At 44.9% G+C, this 23970-nt stretch overlaps 2 protein-coding genes across 13 annotated transcripts in view; one reads left to right on the forward strand and one right to left on the reverse strand.

Annotated features, from left to right (window-relative positions):
- Positions 1-1788: 1788 nt before the first annotated feature.
- Positions 1789-14553, forward strand: LOC129816709 (uncharacterized). Of its 4 annotated transcripts, none has more exons than XM_055871514.1 (4): positions 1789-2554; positions 7763-7864; positions 8166-8345; positions 9417-14553. In XM_055871514.1, the coding sequence occupies exon 4, from the start codon at positions 9616-9618 to the stop codon at positions 10585-10587; it is 972 nt and encodes a 323-aa protein (XP_055727489.1). In that variant the 5' UTR covers positions 1789-2554; positions 7763-7864; positions 8166-8345; positions 9417-9615; the 3' UTR covers positions 10588-14553. The 4 variants fall into 4 exon arrangements, 2 of the variants coding, with proteins under 2 accessions (XP_055727489.1, XP_055727488.1); XR_008753595.1 differs by lacking the exon at positions 1789-2554 and having other exon boundaries at positions 7520-7864; positions 9417-11915; positions 12044-14553; XR_008753594.1 differs by lacking the exon at positions 1789-2554 and having other exon boundaries at positions 7520-7864; positions 9417-11362; positions 11813-14553.
- A 2393-nt stretch (positions 14554-16946) lies between these two features.
- The window catches only part of LOC129816711 (alkyldihydroxyacetonephosphate synthase, peroxisomal-like), a 65796-nt gene continuing 58772 nt past the window's right edge, over positions 16947-23970 (reverse strand). For 5 of the 9 annotated variants that reach the window (XM_055871519.1, XM_055871515.1, XM_055871517.1 and 2 more), the window contains one exon: positions 16947-20155. In XM_055871519.1, the coding sequence (XP_055727494.1) occupies positions 20034-20155 (122 nt within the window). In that variant the 3' untranslated portion in view covers positions 16947-20033. Of the gene's footprint in view, positions 20156-20266; positions 23958-23970 lie in introns of those variants that run through there. The other 4 variants (XR_008753597.1, XR_008753596.1, XM_055871516.1 and 1 more) reach the window with 4 other exon arrangements.

The following is a 23970-nucleotide window of genomic DNA, read 5'->3' on the forward strand; positions in this document are numbered from 1 at the left end:
GAGAAGGTCTAACAAACTTGAATGGAATGGCCAAATGATAGAGCTAGATAAAGGACTAGTGTCCAAAAGCCAGTTTAAGCATGGGTAGTGCCATTGAGGACTTTCACCATTTTGAAGTAGTCTACTGGGTTGGACATCCTATGGGTTAAGAAAGGATCACACTATTCCATCCGGGTCACCAGGAGCGATCTGCCAATGAATAGCCTCTACCAGGCTTTCGCCTCACCTATGGTATGTCAGAAAGAGGCTAAAAGAGTTGGAATAGGCACGGTCAGAGGCGGAAACCGAAAGCCAACCATTTTCACTGGTGCCCATGTGGGGTAATGTCATTTCAACCAAATTATATGTCAATAAAAACAACAAAATATAAATGTAAAAAAAAAATAGTATGCTAGTCCTGTAAATCAGCTTTGGATAATTTGCGCTTCCGAAGAGGGATGGAAGGGATGTTTTTATTTTATTTAAATCAATCACAATCACAATCAGCCAGCAGCTGCTGGCAATCAGCATTCATACCTACTTTTCATTTTCAGTGGCGATTTTAGCAATTCAATCTTGGTGGGGCAAACTGCATGCCAGCAAAGCCACTACACAACACAACACTAAACACATTAATTGCACTCAAACGGCGCCCACAAACTGTTAGAGCCTACATAAAGCTGTACCAACGGCAGAGTCCCAACAGCAGTCCCAAAACCTTACCACTGCTACACCTGGCTATCAGCGGAGCCTTGTCTGGCAGTGAAACAGTTCATTCAGCCTCATTTACTACCAAATAACATAGCTGAAATGGCTGACTTGCTTAAACAAATGTGGTTTCTACTGACAATTGAGATGTACAAACTATGGCATAAGGGGACGACAAGCAGATAAGAGGCAATCCGTAATTTTGATTAAGACATTAATGAGCGAGCTAGGACGGACATAGTCAGTATAACTATTTGTTTAGCACTTTTGAAATGTACAGTGACATAATTCAGAACATGGGCCGTTCTTAGTGTTCTCCCTGTACACCAAGTCAGAACCATAGGATGAATAAAGGGGGCATATAAGCATACAATGTAAGCTCTTACAATATTCAATGATTACATTTCTCAAAAACAGGTTATAGGCTACCACCAAGTCAGAACAGTTGGCAAAATTATTAGGGTGAGGTATTTGGGCTACTAACAGCTTACTACACAACATACACTTAGTATTATTACTTTGTTAGCTACAGTATACATATATCTCCTTGGCATATTACATAATTTCTGCAGCAGCATACAAAACATTTTTGGACTCACTTGTTGTGCTGTGCTCATTTGAACAGGAAGGTGGCGCGGCAGTCCATCGTGGGCAAATTCTGTCATCAAACTTTGTCATCAAAGTCTGCCATTCTCTGGATTTATGGTGTTTTCAAGACAACTAGGAACTCAAGAGAGAAAAAAAAGGTAGAATCATGATGACGTCAGTGATCTTCAGGTCGTAGCTCTAGAAAGAGGCCCGAGTTCCGGAATGAAAATTCAAAACGTATTTTCCCAGTCGTAGCTCGTTTTCCCAAGTTCTCAGTTGTTTCGAACTCGCTAAAGTCAGATTTTGCAGTTCCGAGTTAACAGTTGTTTTGAGCGCGGGATGCAGGTATCACAGTTTTATCCTCCATGAGTAACTCAGATGAAGTTCAAGTTCCTTGGGGAAAGGGAATCATTGGATATGTTGCTGAGTATTGAGAGAAAGTCAATATCCCAGATGCCTATCAGGGAGGGGAGGGGGGGGGGGGGGGGGGGGGGGGCAAGAGCACCCCCACCTTTGAGTGTGTTTGTCTATGTGCTACAGAGGAGATCATGGGACACATCAACACAGATTTGGATTTTTGACATTTGCATTGTTACCTCCATCACTGACTAATGATTAATCAACAGAAAATTGGTATCACCACATAAAGTAAAGAAAACCTACTGTACAGAAATGTAAAAAGAACACTAACTATTATACTGTAATACTACTGATAATATACTGAAATACTACTGATAATATACTGTAATACTACCGATATACTGTAATACTATTGATAATATACTGTAATACTATTGATAATATACGGTAATACTACCGATATACTGTAATACTATTGATAATATACTGCTGCCGAGGCACGGCATCATGGCTGGAACACAGAAGTCCGACCAGTGGAGGTGGGCTGCAGAGGTTTTGTGGCGACATCTACAACCAGACAGCTTAGAGACCTGGGAATTAAGGGCCAGAGCCAGCGTTCGGCAATCACAGCTGTATCAGAGGCGGCAGAAGGCAGCAGTCAATGGCTCTGGATGAAGAGGAAAGACCCCAGCTGGGCCCCGAAGTGAGAGGGCCAGGAGGTATGCGGTCAACAATGCTTGACTCAGGGAGGAGGACGCCCCTGCCATGCATAGTCCCATGGGATGTTGGCTATCAACAACAAGGCAACTCCTTTGACTAATTGGGAATGGGACGCAAGCGTAGGATTGATCACCCTGTCGCTGGCCGCCTTTGGGGAGGGTGTATAGTGTGAAAGGCCGAAACACCCTAAGAACCAAAGGTACACTACTGACGATGCGCTCCCCAAATTTCACCAGTCTCACTGTTCATGAACTCTTGGAAGTGCTTGCACAAAGGATAGTAACATCTCATCCTGTGTTCTTGGAATCTGTAATACTATTGATAATATACTGTAATACTACCGATATACTGTAATACTTTTGATAATATACTGTAATACTACTGATAACCATAACATTTTATTGTGCAAAATTAGCTCATTGAACACTGCTAGTTTACACTCCCCTTTTTTAACAGTGAAATACTGTAAGTGAAGTGTATGTCTACAAGTTTTTTAATACCTGGAAATAAACCTGTTAATATACCTGGAAATAAACTTGGAAATATACCTGGAAATAAACTTGGAAATATACCTGGAAATGAACCTGGAAATATATGTTGAAGTATACCTGTCAGGTGATTGAGCTGAAACTTTTGCCATTCTCAAAATGTTCTCCAGTTCTGATTACTACAGTTGATAGTTCTGTTACAGTTGATAGTTCTGACTGTTATAGTTGATAGTTCTGACTGTTATAGTTGATAGTACTGACTGTTACAGTGGATAGTTCTGACTGTTACAGTTGATAGTTCTGACTGTTACAGTTGATAGTTCTGACTACTACAGTTGATAGTTCTGACTGCTACAGTTGATAGTTCTGACTACTACAGTTGATAGTTCTGACTACTACAGTTGATAGTTCTGACTACTACAGTTGATAGTTCTGACTGCTACAGTTGATAGTTCACCAGGGGTTCATTGCTGATAACTGATAACACTCATTCTGTCTATGTACCACAGTGGAGAGCTGCTAGATTGTGGTGGTCTGGCTGCATGTCTGTGCTGTCACCATACACCTCCTCCTCCTCCCCTGTCACCATACACCTCCTCCTCCTCCCCTGTCACCATACACCTCCTCCTCCTCCCCTGTCACCATACACCTCCTCCTCCTCCCCTGTCACCATACACCTCCTCCTCCTCCCCTGTCACCATACACCTCCTCCTCCTCCCCTGTCACCATACACCTCCTTCTCCCCTGTCACCATACACCTCCTCCTCCTCCCCTGTCACCATACACCTCCTCCTCCTCCCCTGTCACCATACACCTCCTCCTCCTCCCCTGTCACCATACACCTCCTCCTCCTCCCCTGTCACCATACACCTCCTCCTCCTCCCCTGTCACCATACACCTCCTCCTCCTCCCCTGTCACCATACACCTCCTTCTCCTCCCCTGTCACCATACACCTCCTTCTCCTCCCCTGTCACCATACACCTCCTTCTCCTCCCCTGTCACTATATACCTCCTCCTCCTCCCCTGTCACCATACACCTCCTCCTACCCTGTCACCATACACCTCCTCCTCCTCCCCTGTCACCATACACCTCCTCCTCCTCCCCTGTCACCATACACCTCCTCCTCCTCCCCTGTCACCATACACCACCTCCTCCTCCCCTGTCACCATACACCTCCTCCTCCTCCCCTGTCACCATACACCTCCTCCTCCTCCCCTGTCACCATACACCTCCTTCTCCCCTGTCACCATACACCTCCTCCTCCTCCCCTGTCACCATACACCTCCTCCTCCTCCCCTGTCACCATACACCACCTCCTCCTCCCCTGTCACCATACACTACCTCCTCCTCCCCTGTCACCATACACCACCTCCTCCCCTGTCACTATACACCTCCTCCTCCTCCCCTGTCACCATACACCTCCTCCTCCTCCCCTGTCACCATACACCACCTCCTCCTCCCCTGTCACTATATACCTCCTCCTCCCCTGTCACCATACACCACCTCCTCCTCCCCTGTCACTATACACCTCCTCCTCATCCCCTGTCACCACACACCTCCTCCTCCCCTGTCACCATACACCTCCTCCTCCTCCTCCTCCCTTGTCACCATACACCTCCTCATCCTCCCCTGTCACCATACACCACCTCCTCCTCCCCTGTCACCATACACCTCCTCCTCCTCCCCTGTCACCATACACCTCCTCCTCCTCCCCTGTCACCATACACCACCTCCTCCTCCCCTGTCACCATACACCTCCTCCCCTGTCACCATACACCTCCTCCCCTGTCACCATACACCTCCTCCCCTGTCACCATACACCTCCTCCTCCTCCCCTGTCACCATACACCTCCCCCCTGTCACCATACACTTCCTCCTCCTCCCCTGTCACCATACACCTCCTCCTCCCCTGTCACCATACACCTCCTCCTCCTCCCCTGTCACCATACACCTCCCCCCTGTCACCATACACTTCCTCCTCCTCCCCTGTCACCATACACCTCCTCCTCCCCTGTCACCATACACCTCCTCCTCCTCCTCCTCCCCTGTCACCATACACTTCCTCCCCTGTCACCATACACCTCCTCCTCCCCTGTCACCATACACATCCTCCTCCTCCCCTGTCACCATACACCACCTCCTCCTCCCCTGTCACCATACACTTCCTCCTCCTCCCCTGTCACCATACACCACCTCCTCCTCCCCTGTCACCATACACCTCCCCCCTGTCACCATACACTTCCTCCTCCTCCCCTGTCACCATACACCTCCTCCCCTGTCACTATACACCTCCTCCTCCTCCCCTGTCACCATACACCTCCTCCTCCTCCCCTGTCACCATACACCTCCTCCCCTGTCACTATACACCTCCTCCTCCTCCCCTGTCACCATACACCTCCTCCTCCTCCCCTGTCACCATACACCTCCTCCCCTGTCACTATACACCTCCTCCTCCTCCCCTGTCACCATACACCTCCTCCCCTGTCACTATACACCTTCTCCTCCTCCCCTGTCACCATACACCTCCTCCTCCCCTGTCACCATACACCACCTCCTCCTCCCCTGTCACTATACACCTCCTCCTCCCCTGTCACCATACACCTCCTCCTCCTCCCCTGTCCTCTGTCCCCTGCCCTGGCGGAATGAAATCTAAATGAAAGACTCCAATGAAATCATTTAGGCTGTCTGTTAACCAGTGTTGCCCGGATATTTGCTATGGTTTGGGTTTGAGGCGTGGCCTAATAGAGTGATGCTGAGATGTGACTGTAACTGTGGTGCTGGTATTAACTATGTTTTTGTTGCCTAATAGAGTGATGCTGAGATGTGACTGTGGTGCTGGTATTAACTATGTTTTTGTTGCCTAACAGAGTGATGCTGAGATGTGACTGATACACTCAAACCCTTTTGGTTTCCATGTATAAACCTCCTGTGGGAAAATCATTTCAATTGTTGGACATGATAGACTGAGGGTGCGTTCGTAAATTCACTCTGGCCATCTACTCCAATTTCATAGCACTCTGGTCTGAGTGTGCCAGAGTGCAGAATAACTGATGAATTTACAAACGCTCAACACCCGTTGAATATGACCGCTGTCAGTAAACGTCAGCGGGGGAAAATGTAGTTACGTTGTTACCAGCAGCACAGTTACAGTCACCAACGCTCTAGATAACATGAACACAGCCTAACCGTCTCTGCTAGGATAAGGGGGACATCTAGTCAGTTGTACAACTGAATGCATTCAACTGAAATGTGTTTTCCCCATTTAACCCAACCCCTCTGAATCAGAGAGGTGCAGGGGGATGCTTTAATCGACATCATCAGCGCCCGGGGAACATTGGGGTTAACTGCCTTGTTCAGGGGCAGATTTGTTTTACCTTGTCAGCTCAGGGATTCGCCCTGATTCGTCTCTCTCTCTTTCTGTCTCTCTCTCTCTGTCTCTCTGTCTCTCTCTCTCTCCCTGTCTCTCTCTCTCTGTCTCTCTCTCTGTCTCTCTCTGTCTCTCTCTCTGTCTCTCTCTCTCTGTTTTTCTCTCTCTCTCTCTCTCTCTCTCTGTTTTTCTCTGTCTCTGTCTCTCTCTCTCTGTTTTTCTCTGTCTCTCTCTCTCTGTTTTTCTCTGTCTCTCTCTCTCTCTGTTTTTCTCTGTCTCTCTCTCTCTCTGTTTCTCTCTCTCTCTCTCTCTCTCTCTGTTTTTCTCTGTCTCTCTCTCAGTTTTTCTCTCTGTCTCTGTCTCTCTCTCTGTCTCTCTCTCTCTCTGTCTCTGTTTTTCTCTGTCTCTCTGTCTCTCTCTCTTTCTGTCTCTCTCTCAGTTTTTCTCTCTGTCTCTCTCTCTCTCTCTCTCTCTGTCTCTCTGTCTCTGTCTCTCTCTGTTTTTCTCTGTCTCTCTGTCTCTCTCTCTCTCTGTTTTTCTCTGTCTCTCTCTCTCTCTCTCTCTCTATGTCTCTCTTTCTCTGTCTCTCTCTCTGTCTCTCTCTGTCTCTCCATCTCTGTCTCTCTCTCTGTCTCTCTCTCCGTCTCTCTCTCTCTGTCTCTCTCTCTCTCTCTCTCACTCTCTCTGTCTCTCTCTGTCTCTCTTTGTTTCTCTCTCTGTCTCTCTCTGTCACTCTCTGTCTCTCTCTCTCTCTTTTTGTTTTTCTCTCTGTCTCTCTCTCTCTCTTTGTTTTCCTCTCTGTCACTCTCTCTGTCTCCATCTCTGTGTCTCTGTCTCCATCTCTGTGTCTCTCTCTCTCTCTCTCTCTCTCTCTCTCTCTCTCTCTCTCTCTCTCTCTCTCTGTCTCTCTCTCTCTCTCTCTGTCTCTCTCTGTCTCTTTGTTTTTCTCTCTGTCTCTCTCTCTGTCTCCATCTCTGTGTCTCTGTCTCTCTCTCTCTCTGTCTCTCTCTCTGTCACTCTCTCTGTAAGATAGATTGAGGGAACCCCTCTATGCCATGATGGTATTTAATGGGAACCAATGAACTGAGGATCTGGTCTTGCAGTAATACCTAGCAATACAAAAACAATACACACAAATCTTAAAAGTAAAATAATTAAATTAAGAAATATGTCTATTCTAGGACATTCTTTGGTGTGCTTTGTATATTGTGTAACTATTTGCCATTTTAAAGTGTTTTTCATGGTTGCAAAGTCAAGGGACATGTCATAGATCACTGTCTAATACAGCCTGGGCACCAGCCTGTTTGTGCTATCAGATCTGGTACCGGGCAGTCTACTTCATGACATTTGTCAGCGCAATTCAAGAACGCCTCATGAAGTAGACTGCCCGGTACCAGATCTGTTTGTGCTCTTGCCAACTCCAATGACAAAAAGGTTTGGCATGACAATGACTGAGTTGGCAAGATAGCACAAACAGGCTGGTACTCAGGTGGTATTAGACAGTGATCCATGACATGTTTTGTGACCCTCTTCCCTGTGTGATTCCTCAGGGACACAACATCTTCTCCAAGCTGTCATCCAGAGAATATAGTTTACCTTATGCAGCTGTTGAAACAGTCCATCCTGGCCACAGACCTCACGCTCCACTTTATGTATGTCCTTTATTGTATACACCAGATGGGATTTGATATAGACATATATGAGGATATAGTCTCATGCAACTCACTTCAAAAGCCTAGTGCAATCGTTTTAGTTGTTTTGCCCATATATATGATAACTGGCTTCATATTTTTGACATACAAACTTTGATGTACACGTAAAGAATCTATATTCTCCTTACAGCTCTTGGTGAGCTAACAAATATTGTAGTCTGTACTGCCCCCTTGTGGATTTTTATATCACTTACACCCCAGTGAACAAAATGGACTAGAATCTATCCAGTCTCTCTTTTAGGAACGGGAACATGGTTTCTGAGCGGGTCGACTGGAATGTGAAAGGCCACAGAGACGTGTATAGCCAGACAACTGGATGTTTTATCTGAGATCATGACTGCCTGAACTCTCCCAGGTCCATGTTGATGACAGCGTGTGACTTGGGGTCCGTCACCAAAAACGCTGAGAAATATCACACAAGGTAAGATGGACAGGGTTTTTATTTTATTTATTTTTGACCGGACAAGTTTATATTGGGCTATTGTGAATACTCTCAGGCCTGTCATTTCACTGTATTCATGTAAAAAAATCTTTATTCTGTCATGCTAATAATACACTGCTCAAAAAAATAAAGGGAACACTTAAACAACACAATGTAACTCCAAGTCAATCACACTTCTGTGAAATCAAACTGTCCACTTAGGAAGCACCACTGATTGACAATAAATGTCACATGCTGTTGTGCAAATGGAATAGACAAAAGGTGGAAATTATAGGCAATTATTAAGACACCCCCAAAAAAGGAGTGGTTCTGCAGGTGGTGACCACAGACCACTTCTCAGTTCCTATGCTTCCTGGCTGATGTTTTGGTCACTTTTGAATGCTGGCGGTGCTTTCACTCTAGTGGTAGCATGAGACGGAGTCTACAACCCACACAAGTGGCTCAGGTAGTGCAGTTCATCCAGGATGGCACATCAATGCGAGCTGTGGCAAAAAGGTTTGCTGTGTCTGTCAGCGTAGTGTCCAGAGCATGGAGGCGCTACCAGGAGACAGGCCAGTACATCAGGAGACGTTTTTTTGGGGGGGTGTCTTAATAATTGCCTATAATTTCCACCTTTTGTCTATTCCATTTGCACAACAGCATGTGAAATTTATTGTCAATCAGTGTTGCTTCCTAAGTGGACAGTTTGATTTCACAGAAGTGTGATTGACTTGGAGTTACATTGTGTTGTTTAAGTGTTCCCTTTATTTTTTTGAGCAGTGTAGTTATTCTGATGTCCTTCTGTTAGGTGGCAGAGCTGGTCACCAGTGAGTTCTTTAAGCAGGGCGACAGACCAGTAATTCAGCTTCACCAGGAATTTAGTTTAGTTTAAGAAATCTGTTTCCTCGAGTATTCCCACAAATAAAAAAAGAGACGTGATATTGTCTCAAAATAATCATGGTATGAAATTATTGTTATTTTGCAATAACATTTATGTTTAGGCTCAGATGTGGTCAATTTGCAGTGTTTGCAGGGTTCAAAAACTATTATAATTTTTTTCCGTCCCTCCAGCTATCTGCGCCGAAAAACACAAGTCCCTTGGCTGAATGTAGAAGCCTACCCCTGACCTAGAATCACCCAAACTCGCTCCTCCGGACACCAAGGGGTGCACGTTGTGATCCTTTTAATACACAGCTGATTTTTAAAAATCTGCTAATCACCAAACTTTGATCATTTGAATCAGCTGTGTATTGTTACACAGCTGATCTCTATGTATAGTACTGTATTCTCCATGTATAGTACTGTATTCTACATGTATAGTACTGTATTCTCCATGTATAGTACTGTATTCTACATGTATAGTACTGTATTCTCCATGCATAGTACTGTATTCACCATGTATAGTACTGTATTCTCTATGTATAGTACTGTATTCTCTATGTATAGTACTGTATTCTCCATGTATAGTACTGTATTCTACATGTATAGTACTGTATTCTACATGTATAGTACTGTATTCTACATGCATAGTACTGTATTCTACATGCATAGTACTGTATTCTCCATGTATAGCACTGTATTCTCCATGTATAGCACTGTATTCTCCATGTATAGCACTGTATTCTCCATGTATAGTACTGTATTCTCCATGCATAGTACTGTATTCTACATGCATAGTACTGTATTCTCCATGTATAGCACTGTATTCTCCATGTATAGCACTGTATTCTCCATGTATAGCACTGTATTCTCCATGTATAGTACTGTATTCTCCATGTATAGTACTGTATTCTCTATGTATAGTACTGTATTCTCCATGTATAGTACTGTATTCTCCATGCATAGTACTGTATTCTCCATGCATAGTACTGTATTCTACATGTATAGTACTGTGTTCTACATGTATAGTTCTGAGGAAAGCACTAAGGTTAGTGATGAGGATACAGTATATTGCATACTACTTTTCATGCAGGTACTGTATTGTGTGCATCATATCATACTGCACAGCGCTGACAGAGGAATGAATAAGGAGAGTCAGCTCTCTTTCTCTGTGTGTGTGTGTGTGTGTGTGTGTGTGTGTGTGTGTGTGTGTCTGTGTGTGTCTGTGTGTGTGTGTGTGTGTGTGTGTGTGTGTGTGTGTGTGTGTGTGTGTGTGTGTGTGTGTGTGTGTGTCTGTGTGTGTGTGTCAAATCAAATGCGCCAAATACAAGTCACATGCGCCAAATACAATCTTACAGTATAATGCTTACTTACAAGCCCTTAACCAACAATGCAGTTCAAGAAAGAGTTGAGAAAATATTTACTAAATAAAATAAAAAAATAAATTGTAACACAAGAAAAATACATAACAATAACGAGGCTATATACAGTGTGTGTCTGTTTGTGTGATTGAGCCAGGTCATGACCTCTGCAGCAGTGAGTGTGTGTGAGAGACAGAGGAGGACCCATGATAATGGCAAGGAGAGTTAGAGACCTGAAGCACAGAGAACCTCTATATCTCCTCTCCTTCTGTCTAACCATGTCTCTCTCTCTCTCTGTATCTCTTCTCCTTCTGTCTAACCATGTCTCTCTCTCTCTGTATCTCTTCTCCTTCTGTCTAACCATGTCTCTCTCTGTATCTCTTCTCCTTCTGTCTAACCATGTCTCTCTCTCTGTATCTCTTCTCCTTCTGTCTAACCATGTCTCTCTCTCTGTATCTCTTCTCCTTCTGTCTAACCATGTCTCTCTCTCTGTATCTCTTCTCCTTCTGTCTAACCATGTCTCTCTCTCTCTGTATCTCTTCTCCTTCTGTCTAACCATGTCTCTCTCTCTGTATCTCTTCTCCTTCTGTCTCTCTCTCTGTATCTCTTCTCCTTCTGTCTAACCTTCTCTCTCTCTGTATCTCTTCTCCTTCTGTCTAACCATGTCTCTCTCTCTCTCTCTCTCTCTCTCTCTGTATCCCCTCTCCTGTCTACTGCGCTGGAATACTGATGCTGGAAGACACTGCAGGCCAGGAAGGGGTATAGAGACATCTCGCAGTATGTGACATCCTGTTTGTACTATCTACAGGAACTCCTCTGTATGGAAACTTGCAGGAAGGAACAGACAATGGTGGTCAACGTCATCTTAATCTACAAAGACAAGCTAAACGCCTTTTATACACTATGTTTCCTCACCCCTGGTTATACACATCTGCTTACTGCCACATAGACAAAGAGGTTGGATTTTTCTATAAAAGCTGAGAGCCACACCTCTGTTCGTTGAGCTTTCAACTCTGACTATTCTTCGTGACGGTTGTTTCATTTTTGCAAATCTTATAATAAAATTGTTGTCTCTCTTCCTATAGAATTTCTCTGACAATTCTTGCATGTTTTGTTTTGTTTCGTACATTTTTTCCCCCCACAATGAATAATGTACTTAGTGCTGAAGGTGATCTTCCATTATCTAACCTTCTCACTATCGCTCTATCTCGCTCTCTCTCTCTTCAGGCATTGGTGAAAATCAACCCCCAGCTCCAGCCAATGGTTGACTTGATCTGGGCTAACACACCCAAGTGGGAGGAACTGGATAAAGAGAGACAACACAGCCAGAGTGAGTCCAAACCCACAAGTCATTGTAGCAGTGACACCACAGAAACAAGAAGTTGTTCTTTGGGTGACACACCTTGCTGTGCATGTGACCCTCCTAAACTAACATTCAAACTCCTGCTACCTTTCCAGGCAATCTTTCCTCTACCTCTTAGCTTCTGCACTCTTCACCGCAGCATGAAAAATAGGCATTGCAGTGCATTCATAGACTGACCAGGTGAATCCAGGTGAAAGCTATGATCCCTTATTGATGTCACTTGTTAAATCCACTTCAATCAGTGTAGATGAAGGGGACAGAGACAGGTTTTTAAGCCTTGAGACAATTGTATGCCATTCAGAGGGTGAATGGGCAAGACAAAATATTTAAGTGCCTTTGAACAGGGTATGCTAGTAGGTGCCAGGTGCACCAGTTTGAGTCAAGAACTGCAATGCTGCTGGGTTTTTCACGCTCAACAATTTCCCTGTGTGTATCAAGAATGGTCCACCACCCAAAGTACATCCAGCCAACTTGACACAACTGTGGGAAGCATTGGAGTCAACATGGGCCAGCATCCCTGTGGAACACTTTAGACACCTTGTAGAGTCCATGTCCTGACAAATTGGGGCTGTTCTGAGATCAAAGGGGGGCGGGGGGTGTGGGGGGGTGCAATTCAATATTAGGAAGGTGTTCCTAATGTTTGGTATACTCAGTGAATGTAATGTTACATTAGAAGTATTACTGAAGAGTACTGAATATACACTGTATATACAAAAGTATGTGGACACCCCTTCAAATAACTGGATCTGGCTATTTCAGCCACACCCGTTGCTGACAGGTGTATAAAATCAAGCACACAGCCAAAGCATTCTCCATTGACAAACATTGGCAGTAGAATGGCCTTACTGAAGAGCTCAGTGACTTTCAACGTGGCACCATCATAGGATGCCACCTTTCCAACAAGTCAGTTAGTCAAATTTCTGCCCTGCTAGAGCTGCCCCGGTCAACTGTAAGTTCTGAAGTGGAAACGTCTAGGAGCAACAACGGCTCAGCTGCGAAGTGGTTGGCCACAAAAGCTCACAGAACGGGACCGCCGAGTGCTGAAGCGCGTAAAAATCGTCTGTCCTCGGTTGCAACACTCATTACCACATTCCAAACTGCCTCTGGAAGCAACGTCAGCACAAGAACTGTTCGTCGGGAGCTTCATGAAATGGGTTTCCATGGCAGAGCTGCCGCACACAAGCCTAAGATCACCAAGCATCTGCTGGAGGGGTGTAAAGCTCACTGCCATTGGACTCTGGAGCAGTGGAAACACATTCTCTGGAGTGACGAATCACGCTTCACCATCTGGCAGTCCGACGGATGAATCTGGGTTTGGCGGATGCCAAGAGAATGCTACCTGCCCGAAATCATAGAGCCAACTGTCAAGTTTGGTAGAGGAGGAATAATGTTTTGGGTCTCTTTTCATGGTTCGGGCTAGGCCCCTTAGTTCCAGTAAAGGGAAATCTTAAAGATACAGCATACAATGACATTCTGGACAATTCTGTGCTTCCAACTTTGTGGCAAGTTTGGGAAAGGCCCTTCCTGTTTCAGCATGACAATGCCCCCGTGCACAAAGCGAGGTCCATACAGAAATGGTTTGTCGAGATCGGTGTGGAAGAACTTGACTGGCCTGCACAGAGCCCTGACCTCAACCCTATCAAACACCTTTTCGCCCAACATCAGTGTCCGACCTCACTAATGCTCTTGTGGCTGAATGGAAGCAAGTCCCCTCAGCAATGTTCCAACATCTAGGGGAAAGCCTTCCCAGAAGAGTGAAGGCGGTAATAGCAGCAAAGGGGGAACCAACTCCATATTAATGCCCATGATTTTGGAATGAGATGTTCGACGAGCAGGTGTCCACATACTTTTACATTAGAAGTATAACTATATGTCATGTAACATTAGAAGTCTTACTATGTCACTGGCTCCAGGTCATCTACAAGACCCTGCTAGGTAAAGTCCCCCCTTACCTCAGCTCGCTGGTCACCATAGCAGCACCCACCTGTAGCACGCGCTCCAGCAGGTATATCTCTCTGGTCACCCACAAAGCCAATTCCTCCTTTGGCCGCCTCTCCTTCCAGTTCTCTGCTGCCAATGACTGGAACAAACTACAAAAATCTCTGAAACTGGAAACACTTATCTCCCTCAATAGCTTTAAGCACCAGCTCAGAGCAGCTCACAGATTTCTGCACCTGTACATAGCCCATCTATAATTTAGCCCAAACAACTACCTCTTCCCCTACTGTATTTATTTATTTATTTTGCTCCTTTGCACCCCATTATTTATACACTGCTCAAAAAAATAAAGGGAACACTTAAACAACACAATGTAACTCCAAGTCAATCACACTTCTGTGAAATCAAACTGTCCACTTAGGAAGCAACACTGATTGACAATAAATTTCACATGCTGTTGTGCAAATGGAATAGACAAAATGTGGAAATTATAGGCAATTAGCAAGACACCCCCCAAAACAGGAGTGATTCTGCAGGTGGTGACCACAGACCACTTCTCAGTTCCTATGCTTCCTGGCTGATGTTTTGGTCACTTTTGAATGCTGGCGGTGCTCTCACTCTAGTGGTAGCATGAGACGGAGTCTACAACCCACACAAGTGGTTCAGGTAGTGCAGTTCATCCAGGATGGCACATCAATGCGAACTGTGGCAAAAAGGTTTGCTGTGTCTGTCAGCGTAGTGTCCAGAGCATGCAGGCGCTACCAGGAGACAGGCCAGTACATCAGGAGACGTGGAGGAGGCCGTAGGAGGGCAACAACCCAGCAGCAGGACCGCTACCTCCGCCTTTGTGCAAGGAGGTGCACTGCCAGAGCCCTGCAAAATGAACTCCAGCAGGCCACAAATGTGCATGTGTCAGCATATGGTCTCACAAGGGGTCTGAGGATCTCATCTCGGTACCTAATGGCAGTCAGGCTACCTCTGGCGAGCACATGGAGGGCTGTGCGGCCCCACAAAGAAATGCCACCCCACACCATGACTGACCCATCGCCAAACCGGTCATGCTGGAGGATGTTGCAGGCAGCAGAACGTTCTCCACGGCGTCTCCAGACTCTGTCACGTCTGTCACATGTGCTCATGTGCTCAGTATGAACCTGCTTTCATCTGTGAAGAGCACAGGGCGCCAGTGGCGAATTTGCCAATCTTGGTGTTCTCTGGCAAATGCCAAACGTCCTGCACGGTGTTGGGCTGTAAGCACAACCCCAACCTGTGGACGTCGGGCCCTCATACCACCCTCATGGAGTCTGTTTCTGACCGTTTGAGCAGACACATGCACATTTGTGGCCTGCTGGAGGTCATTTTGCAGGGCGCTGGCAGTGCACCTCCTTGCACAAAGGCGGAGGTAGCGGTCCTGCTGCTGGGTTGTTGCCCTCCTACGGCCTCCTCCACGTCTCCTGATGTACTGGCCTGTCTCCTGGTAGCGCCTGCATGCTCTGGACACTACGCTGACAGACACAGCAAACCTTTTTGCCACAGTCCGCATTGATGTGCCATCCTGGATGAACTGCACTACCTGAGCCACTTGTGTGGGTTGTAGACTCTGTCTCATGCTACCACTAGAGTGAGAGCACCGCCAGCATTCAAAAGTGACCAAAACATCAGCCAGGAAGCATAGGAACTGAGAAGTGGTCTGTGGTCACCACCTGCAGAATCACTCCTGTTTTGGGGGGTGTCTTGCTAATTGCCTATAATTTCCACCTTTTGTCTATTCCATTTGCACAACAGCATGTGAAATTTATTGTCAATCAGTGTTGCTTCCTAAGTGGACAGTTTGATTTCACAGAAGTGTGATTGACTTGGAGTTACATTGTGTTGTTTAAGTGTTCCCTTTATTTTTTTGAGCAGTGTATGTATACTTTGCACATTCTTCCACTGCAAATCTACCATTCCAGTGTTTTACTTGCTATATTGTATTTACTTCGCCACCATGGCCTTTTTTTGCCTTTACCTCCCTTATCTCATCTCATTTGCTCACATTGTATATAGACTTATTTTTCTACTGTATTATTGACTGTATGTTTGTTTTACTCCATGTGTAACTCTGTGTTGTTATATGTGTAGAACTGCTTTGCTTTATCTTGGCCAGGTTGCAGTTGTAAATGAGAACTTGTTTTCAACTTGCCTACCTGGTTAAATAAAGGTGGAAAAAAAAATGAAATAAAAATGTTACATACATTAGAAGTCTTGCTATGTCATGTTACATTAGAAGTATTACTATGTCATGTTACATTAGAAGTCTTGCTATGTCATGTTACATTAGAAGTCTTACTGACCCAGAAGAGTTGTTTTATACGACACATGATTGAAAAAGGGATCAATCACACAGAAATTTGCCTTTACAAAATAGTTCTGATCATTTCACATTTGATGAATTTCAACGACGTGCTTGTCTGTAGGATTACCACTGCAATGCAAATGTTATACTATTGTGCATGTTGATTCAACAGAGAATGTTTATATGTTCAACTGCTGATGCCATTTCAGCTGAGGAAAAAGTATATCGGGAATGTCACACAAATAGTGTAACGGCAGCTCTTTCCTTGCTCGTGCACCTCAGAATACCATGTCATACACTACAAAACGACCCCTTCCAGAGCCACAGATGGACGATTCAGAAAAACTCAACTTACAAATTGATCTATTGCTGATGAATTGAAGGGAAACTGTGAACACAGTTGGTTCCCTGTAGAACAGAAATGACCATGGCGTAGCTGCATTAGCTTCTAGTTTTTACTTTTATTTAGGCTATGAATTGTGTTGTAGATTTGTTCATTGGAGTGAAAAAAAAAACAATAATTGCTGTGTGGTATGGATCTTTGACTACAGTATTGAAATCAACCAATTGCTACGGATGTAGCAACAAGAAAACTTGAACTAAGAAATACCTCGTATTTTGAACTTCACCTGTGTGACGGACAAGCAGAGACATTTCCTATCAACTGCATTTCTAGTCAACCGATTGGCGTCATTCTACCGTTATCTGAAAAATATCCAGACAACTGCTTGTTTCATTTCAATGTATTTATTGCACAAACATCATTGATAAAATGTACTTAAATGTTAACTTTTTAAAGAATTGAATAACAAGAGGGAAAAAAAGTACACCATAACATTCAGATTTCAAGCTCTCATTAAGTTCTCTTTCGGGAACCATCACAGGTAGTAAAAGCATGAAACTGATTAGATAAAACGCTGCCTCCGGCTCCACCATTTCCTTTGACAACATTTTCATTGGAGAGGTGAGATACTTGGGCAGGAAGGTGACAATGCACTGTGGGAAAGCTGCGAGGCTGAGAGCAGGAGGAACACAGTCACGCAGTAGTGACAGGAAAACGGTAGCAATATATTTCATGTATCTTACTTTAGCACCGTACAGTAGAATCCCATGTCTGAGTTTAGGACTGGGCACAACATCGACACATGCCTCGCAAAGAGGCCAAACTGATCAGCATAATCATCTGTAAATTGTGACAAAGGTACAATTATCTTTCACTCAAATGTCTCCTTTGCAACAAAACCACACCGCTGGGACGCTCACCAGGGATAAATACAACCTCTAACTACAAGCAACTGTTTTAAGTAGTGACAAAATATTGTAATTGAATTTAACGAAAATGTTTTTCTTTGACATGAACATGTAACATTTAAAGTAACAAATATGAACACATCTTTTGATATTTGGACATTTGCATATCTGAATTAAAAAAAAAACTGTTTCATCAGGATATAGGTTCATGTATTAACGTCCCATACATTTAACTATACGGCATGTACAGACCTATACATTCAGGATGTTTGCATGGCCTGTATAAAGTAGTGAAAGGGTTGTGCTGAAAGTCTTTGGTACAAACATGGGTATTGGGATTCAGTCGTCTGTAACACGTTCACACTAAAAGCATGTATGATCCAAGTACATTGTGTCTGTCCACAAACGGAACTCTGTATGACAGGCAAAGACCATGCAAATGTAACAGATGTAACTTTACGTCGTCCCCTCGCCCCGACACGGGCGCGAACCAGGGACCCTCTGCACACATCAACAACAGTCACCCACGAAGCGTCGTTACCCATCGCTCCACAAAAGCCGCGGCCCTTCCAGAGCAAGGGGAAACCCTACTTAAAGTCTCAGAGCAAGTGACGTAACTGATTGAAATGCTACTAGCGCGCACCCGCTAACTAGCTAGCCATTTCACATCCGTTACACAAAGGTCAAATATAAAATAAAACAATTTTAAAAAACAAATAAAGTTGACACGCATCATATCCTAGTTTCTTCCTAAACCGTTTTAACGTTTGGGTTTAAGATACATTTTCAGAAGAGGCACGACTTCAACGTAATATAAATCCTCCTAGGTAGGTACAACAAAATACACATCTCTTGGCAATCATTAATAGTATAAGTAATACAAGGCTTGAGGAGAGAAACAAAGACCAACTGGAAACAGGGAATCTAGAATGAAGGACACGCACATTATAAGGGAAGATACAGGACGCCATAAACAAACCAGTCAAGCTTCCACAGTGTGTGTGTGTAGGAAAGGGTGAAGACAGACATCTTCAGAAAGGCACAGAGCTTTAGAAAAAGCATTCATCTAGAACTCACTGCTAAAGTAGTGCCAAACACAGGTAAATAAACATCTACAAAAAAAAAAAATCTAGTTAATGAAATTGGAAAGAATTATGGGAAATTGTAGGAAAATATGGGATCAGAAAAAGTGACCCTGCATCATGTACAATATGAAAAGGCCATTCTTACGGCGTGTTGTGTACACGGGACTGAAATGATCAACAGTACACATTTACAGTAATATCGGTAGTATGATACACACTACTTCATTCACCATATCATCCTGGACGAGGACCTGACTGCTTCATTCACCATATCATCCTGGACGAGGACCTGACTGCTTCATTCACCATATCATCCTGGACGAGGACCTGACTGCTTCATTCACCATATCATCCTGGATGAGGACCTGACTGCTTCATTCACCATATCATCCTGGTTGAGGACCTGACTGCTTCATTCACCATATCATCCAGGACGAGGACCTGACTGCTTCATTCACCATATCATCCTGGTTGAGGACCTGACTGCTTCATTCACCATATCATCCAGGACGAGGACCTGACTGCTTCATTCACCATATCATCCTGGACGAGGACCCGACTGCTTCATTCACCATATCATCCTGGACGAGGACCTGACTGCTTCATTCACCATATCATCCTGGATGAGGACCTGACTGCTTCATTCACCATATCATCCTGGTTGAGGACCTGACTGCTTCATTCACCATATCATCCTGGATGAGGACCTGACTGCTTCATTCACCATATCATCCTGGTTGAGGACCTGACTGCTTCATTCACCATATCATCCAGGACAAGGACCTGACTGCTTCATTCACCATATCATCCTGGATGAGGACCTGACTGCTTCATTCACCATATCATCCTGGATGAGGACCTGCCTGCTTCATTCACCATATCATCCTGGACGAGGACCTGACTGCTTCATTCACCATATCATCCTGGTTGAGGACCTGACTGCTTCATTCACCATATCATCCTGGTTGAGGACCTGACTGCTTCATTCACCATATCATCCTGGATGAGGACCTGACTGCTTCATTCACCATATCATCCTGGTTGAGGACAATACTGAGGACCTGACTGCTTCATTCACCATATCATCCTGGACGAGGACCTGACTGCTTCATTCACCATATCATCCTGGATGAGGACCTGACTGCTTCATTCACCATATCATCCTGGTTGAGGACAATACTGAGGACCTGACTGCTTCATTCACCATATCATCCTGGACGAGGACCTGACTGCTTCATTCACCATATCATCCTGGTTGAGGACATTACTGAGGACTTGATGCAATGAGCTTCTAAATGAATCATAGACAATTATTGTTACAGCATGTTAAGTGCAGTAATGTAATGCAAGGCAAGTCATCTGACTGATGTTGACTGCACAACTGACTAAGTCACACCGAAGGTGAAAGACATTGATACTTCTTGTCATATTTAGTAACCATTATTCCAAGAGGCTGTTATAAAATGTCATGTAAATAAATTAGAGGAGGTTTCGGTTGCCGAAAATGTTTTCCGGGTCCACGTATTCCTTAACGGACTTGAGCATCCCGACGCCCACCTTAGAGATGCTGTCCTTCATCCACTCCTTCCGAAGTTTCCCAACTGGAGAGACAGAGGGAAGAAAAATAAAACACAGAGGCGGAGAAATCAGCACGCCTGATTGCCCAGGTGGCTGCTGGGAGACAATCAATCTTGTTAGAGAGTGAATAAACAGAGGGTGATAAATGCCTTTATTCAGAGAGGAGAAATGTTTTGCATGGCATGATTTATGGAGCCCAACAGCCTATCAAACTCATTAGGCTCTGTGTGTTCCCCGGCTGCCTCTGCCTTTCTCTCTCTTGTTCACCAAGCCCATTCTCCTCCCACAGACGTCACCATGCTGTGTGTGTTGTTCTCCTCAGGCTGAATAAAACAGCCCTAAAAGTCCAAGCGGGCCAAGCGGGCCACGTTCCCCCCCCCCCACACACACACACACACACACACACACACCTCTTCTGGCCGTGGGCCAATGGAGGTGGAACAGCGTGGGTCAGGCCTGGCCCGGGTGCCCAGCAAGGTACCAAGACCAGCACTCTGCTCTACCAGCTGTCCAAACAGACACATTCCAGAGCCCCCAGTCCTGCCAGGACCTATGCAGGGAGTCTGGAGCCTCTGGGAGAGGCACAGGTTGTCACTGGTCCCTGAGAGGGACACCGTCAACACCAAGAACCCAACACTGACCACAGGATGTCTGGAGGTCAGGAGTTTTCATGACTTACAAATGCTGCATTGAAAATGTTCAATCCACTGTCAGTTATAGAATACCAATAGACTCCCTCCCGCATCTCCTCAAATCGTGAATAAAAGGTCACAGCAACCTCACTCCTTTCGTCAGATAACACACAATTCATTTAGTATGTAAATAACGAGCAAACACAATGTTGAGGAAACAAGACTCAATCTGAAAGCAACATTGGATCCTTGAAGAGTAGGAAGCTATCAGTGTGTTTGCTCAGTGTCTGGGTAAGGGTCAAGCGTAAGGTCACGCAGTTTTTAGAACAGCACACTAGTCTATAAAACAGCCCTGAGAATGGAATGAACTTGAACAGGAGCCATGAACACCTACTTTGGTAGCACACAAAGGACACAGAGCATACAGAGGACACAGAGCACACAGAGCACACAGAGCATACAGAGGACACAGAGCACACAGAGCATACAGAGGACACAGAGGACACAGAGCACACAGAGGACACAGAGCATACAGAGGACACAGAGCACACAGAGCATACAGAGGACACAGAGCACACAGAGGACACAGGGCACACAGAGGACACAGGGCACACAGAGGACACAGAGGACACAGAGCACACAGAGCATACAGAAAGTATTTCTACCCCTTATTCCACATTTTGTTGTGTAACAGCTTGAATTCAAAATGGAGTCAAATCGTCCCCACCCCCCTGGGTTTGGCCAGCAGGGATGACCGGGTTAGGGGAGGGTTTGGCCAGCAGGGATGTCCAGGTTAGGGGAGGGTTTGGCCAGCAGGGATGTCCGGGTTAGGGGAGGGTTTGGCCAGCAGGGATGTCCTTGTCACATCGCGCTCTAGCAACTCCTGTGGCGGGCCGGGCGCAATGCACGCTGACACGGTCGCCAGGTGTATGGCGTTTCCTCCGACACATTGGTGTGGCTGGCTTCCTTAGTTAAGAGGGCATTGTGTCGAGAAGCAGTGCGGCTTGGTTGGGTCGTGTGTCAAGAAGCATGGCTCTCGAGCCTCGCCTCTCCCGAGTCCGTACGGGAGTTGCAGTGATGAGACAAGACTAACTACCAATTGGATATCACGAAATTGGGGAGAAAAAGGGGTAAAAGTAAAAAAAAAAAATTTTTTTAAACCTTGACGGGTGATACTCAATGATGTGTTTCTTTGCAATAAGTTAAACAGCAAAAAATGTGGCAAACAGGAAGCACGTTTTGGAATACTTTTATTCTGTACAGGATTTTCCCCCTTCACTCTGTCAATTAGGTTACAATGTTGTTGATCCATCCTCAGAGTTTTTAATGGCTGTGATAGGAGAACTAACTGTTTTAAAAAGTCACAATTGGCTTCATGGTGAAATCTCTGAGCAGTTTCCTTCCTCCCCGGCACCTGAGGAAGGAAGGAAGGACACATGTTACTTTGTAGTGACTGGGTGTATTGATAAACCATCCAAAAGTTTCATTAATAACTTCACAACGCTCAAAGAGATATTCAATGTCTGCTATTTTAGCTATACCTTTGATCATGATGAAGTTATTAATTACACTTTGGATGGTGTATCAATACACCCAGTCACTACAAATATTCCGGCAACTACGTTAGAAAGGACGCCTGTAAAGGTAGGAAACCGCTCAGGGATTTCACAATGACGCCAATGGTGACATTAAAACAGTTAGTTTAATGGCTGTGATAGGAGAGAATAGGAGGATGGATGAACAACATTGTAGTAACTCCACAACACCAACCTAAATGACAGCGTGAAAAGGACAAAGCCTCTACAGAATAAAAATATTCCAAAACATGCACCAAATTAAAACTGCAAAAAAAATGTGGCAAAGAAATTAACTTTATGTCCTGAATACAAAGCTTTATGTTTGGGGTAAATCCAACACAACACATCACTGAGTACCACTCATCATATTTCCAAGAATGGTGTTGGCTGCAGTTTATGGGTATGCTCATCATCGGCAAGGACTAGTGAGTTTTTCAGGTTAAAAATGAAACGGAATAGAGCTAAGCACAGGCAAAATCCTAGAGGAAAACCTGGTTCAGTCTGCTTTCCAACAGACACTGGGAGACAAATTCACCTTTCAGCAGGACAATAACCTAACACACAAGGCCAAATATACACTGGAGTTGCTTAACAAAAGGACAAATTTATGTTCCTGAGTGACCTAGTTAGAATTTTGACTTAAATATCTATGGCAAGACTGGAAAATGGCTGTCTAGCAATGATCAACAACCAATTTGACAAGAGGTTGAACAATATAAAAAGAATAATGTGTAAATATTGGTGTACAAAGCTCTTAGAGACTTACCCAGAAAGACTCACAGCTGTAATCGCTGCCAAAGGTGATTCTAACGTGTATTGAATCAGGGGGTGGAATACTTATCTCTGCACACCCTGACCTCGTGTAAACACAGGTTAGAATAATGTATATTTCCTGTGGTGGCCCCTCCCACCTTGCCTTCCCAGACTACATCGGTTTTCTTTGCTACACACCCCAGTGAAACTAGCTCCATTTGTCATGTGTTGATTGTGGGCAGACAAACCGCCTGTCTGCGCCCAGATATCAGGCTGTTATTAATCACAATTACAGAGCAGGCCTCGCACCCAGGAGCTGCATCAATATCCCCTCCTCCCGGCTGCACACCCTCCTACTCAGCCCTGGGTGGCTGGCTGGGTGGCTGGCTGGCTGGGTGGTGGTCCACCATTTGGAGGGCAGTAAATACTGGGTGATAACAGCAACATCATTTACCCTGGCCCACTGCCTTCTTATATTAGCAATCTGTTCATTTTTAACCTTCCCCACCTTCAGGAGAAATTGTGATTTAATATTGCAGCTGATTCACTGCGTGCTGTTTCTGACAGGCGTGTGATGTATGAAAACAGACGAGGTGCCTGGCAATATAGATGAGGCAGCTGCAATAGGGTTTGCCCTGATAGTTGCTTCACACTCCCTCCCCTGCTCACGTTTCATTTGGCCCGTGTTGAAATGAACAAACAGCCATTTCTCTGTACTGTGGGAAACTTTGGAGGTGTGAAGGAAGCAATGAAAGATCTCTAAGCCAAAACAGGAAGTTTAGAAAAAGACTGGCTCACTTCTATACAGCAGCACAGAGCCTGACAGACTGCCTTCACGGGACTTTAAACCACTGCCGTGCCATCTACGGAAAAAAG

Source organism: Salvelinus fontinalis, chromosome 19 (genome assembly GCF_029448725.1).
Source record: "Salvelinus fontinalis isolate EN_2023a chromosome 19, ASM2944872v1, whole genome shotgun sequence".
In the NCBI taxonomy this organism is placed as follows: domain Eukaryota; kingdom Metazoa; phylum Chordata; class Actinopteri; order Salmoniformes; family Salmonidae; genus Salvelinus; species Salvelinus fontinalis.

Bases quoted from the DNA above. Each gene is read 5' to 3' on its own strand.
- LOC129816709 (XM_055871514.1), top strand. From the start codon at position 9,616: ATGTATAGTACTGTATTCTCCATGTATAGTACTGTATTCTACATGTAT.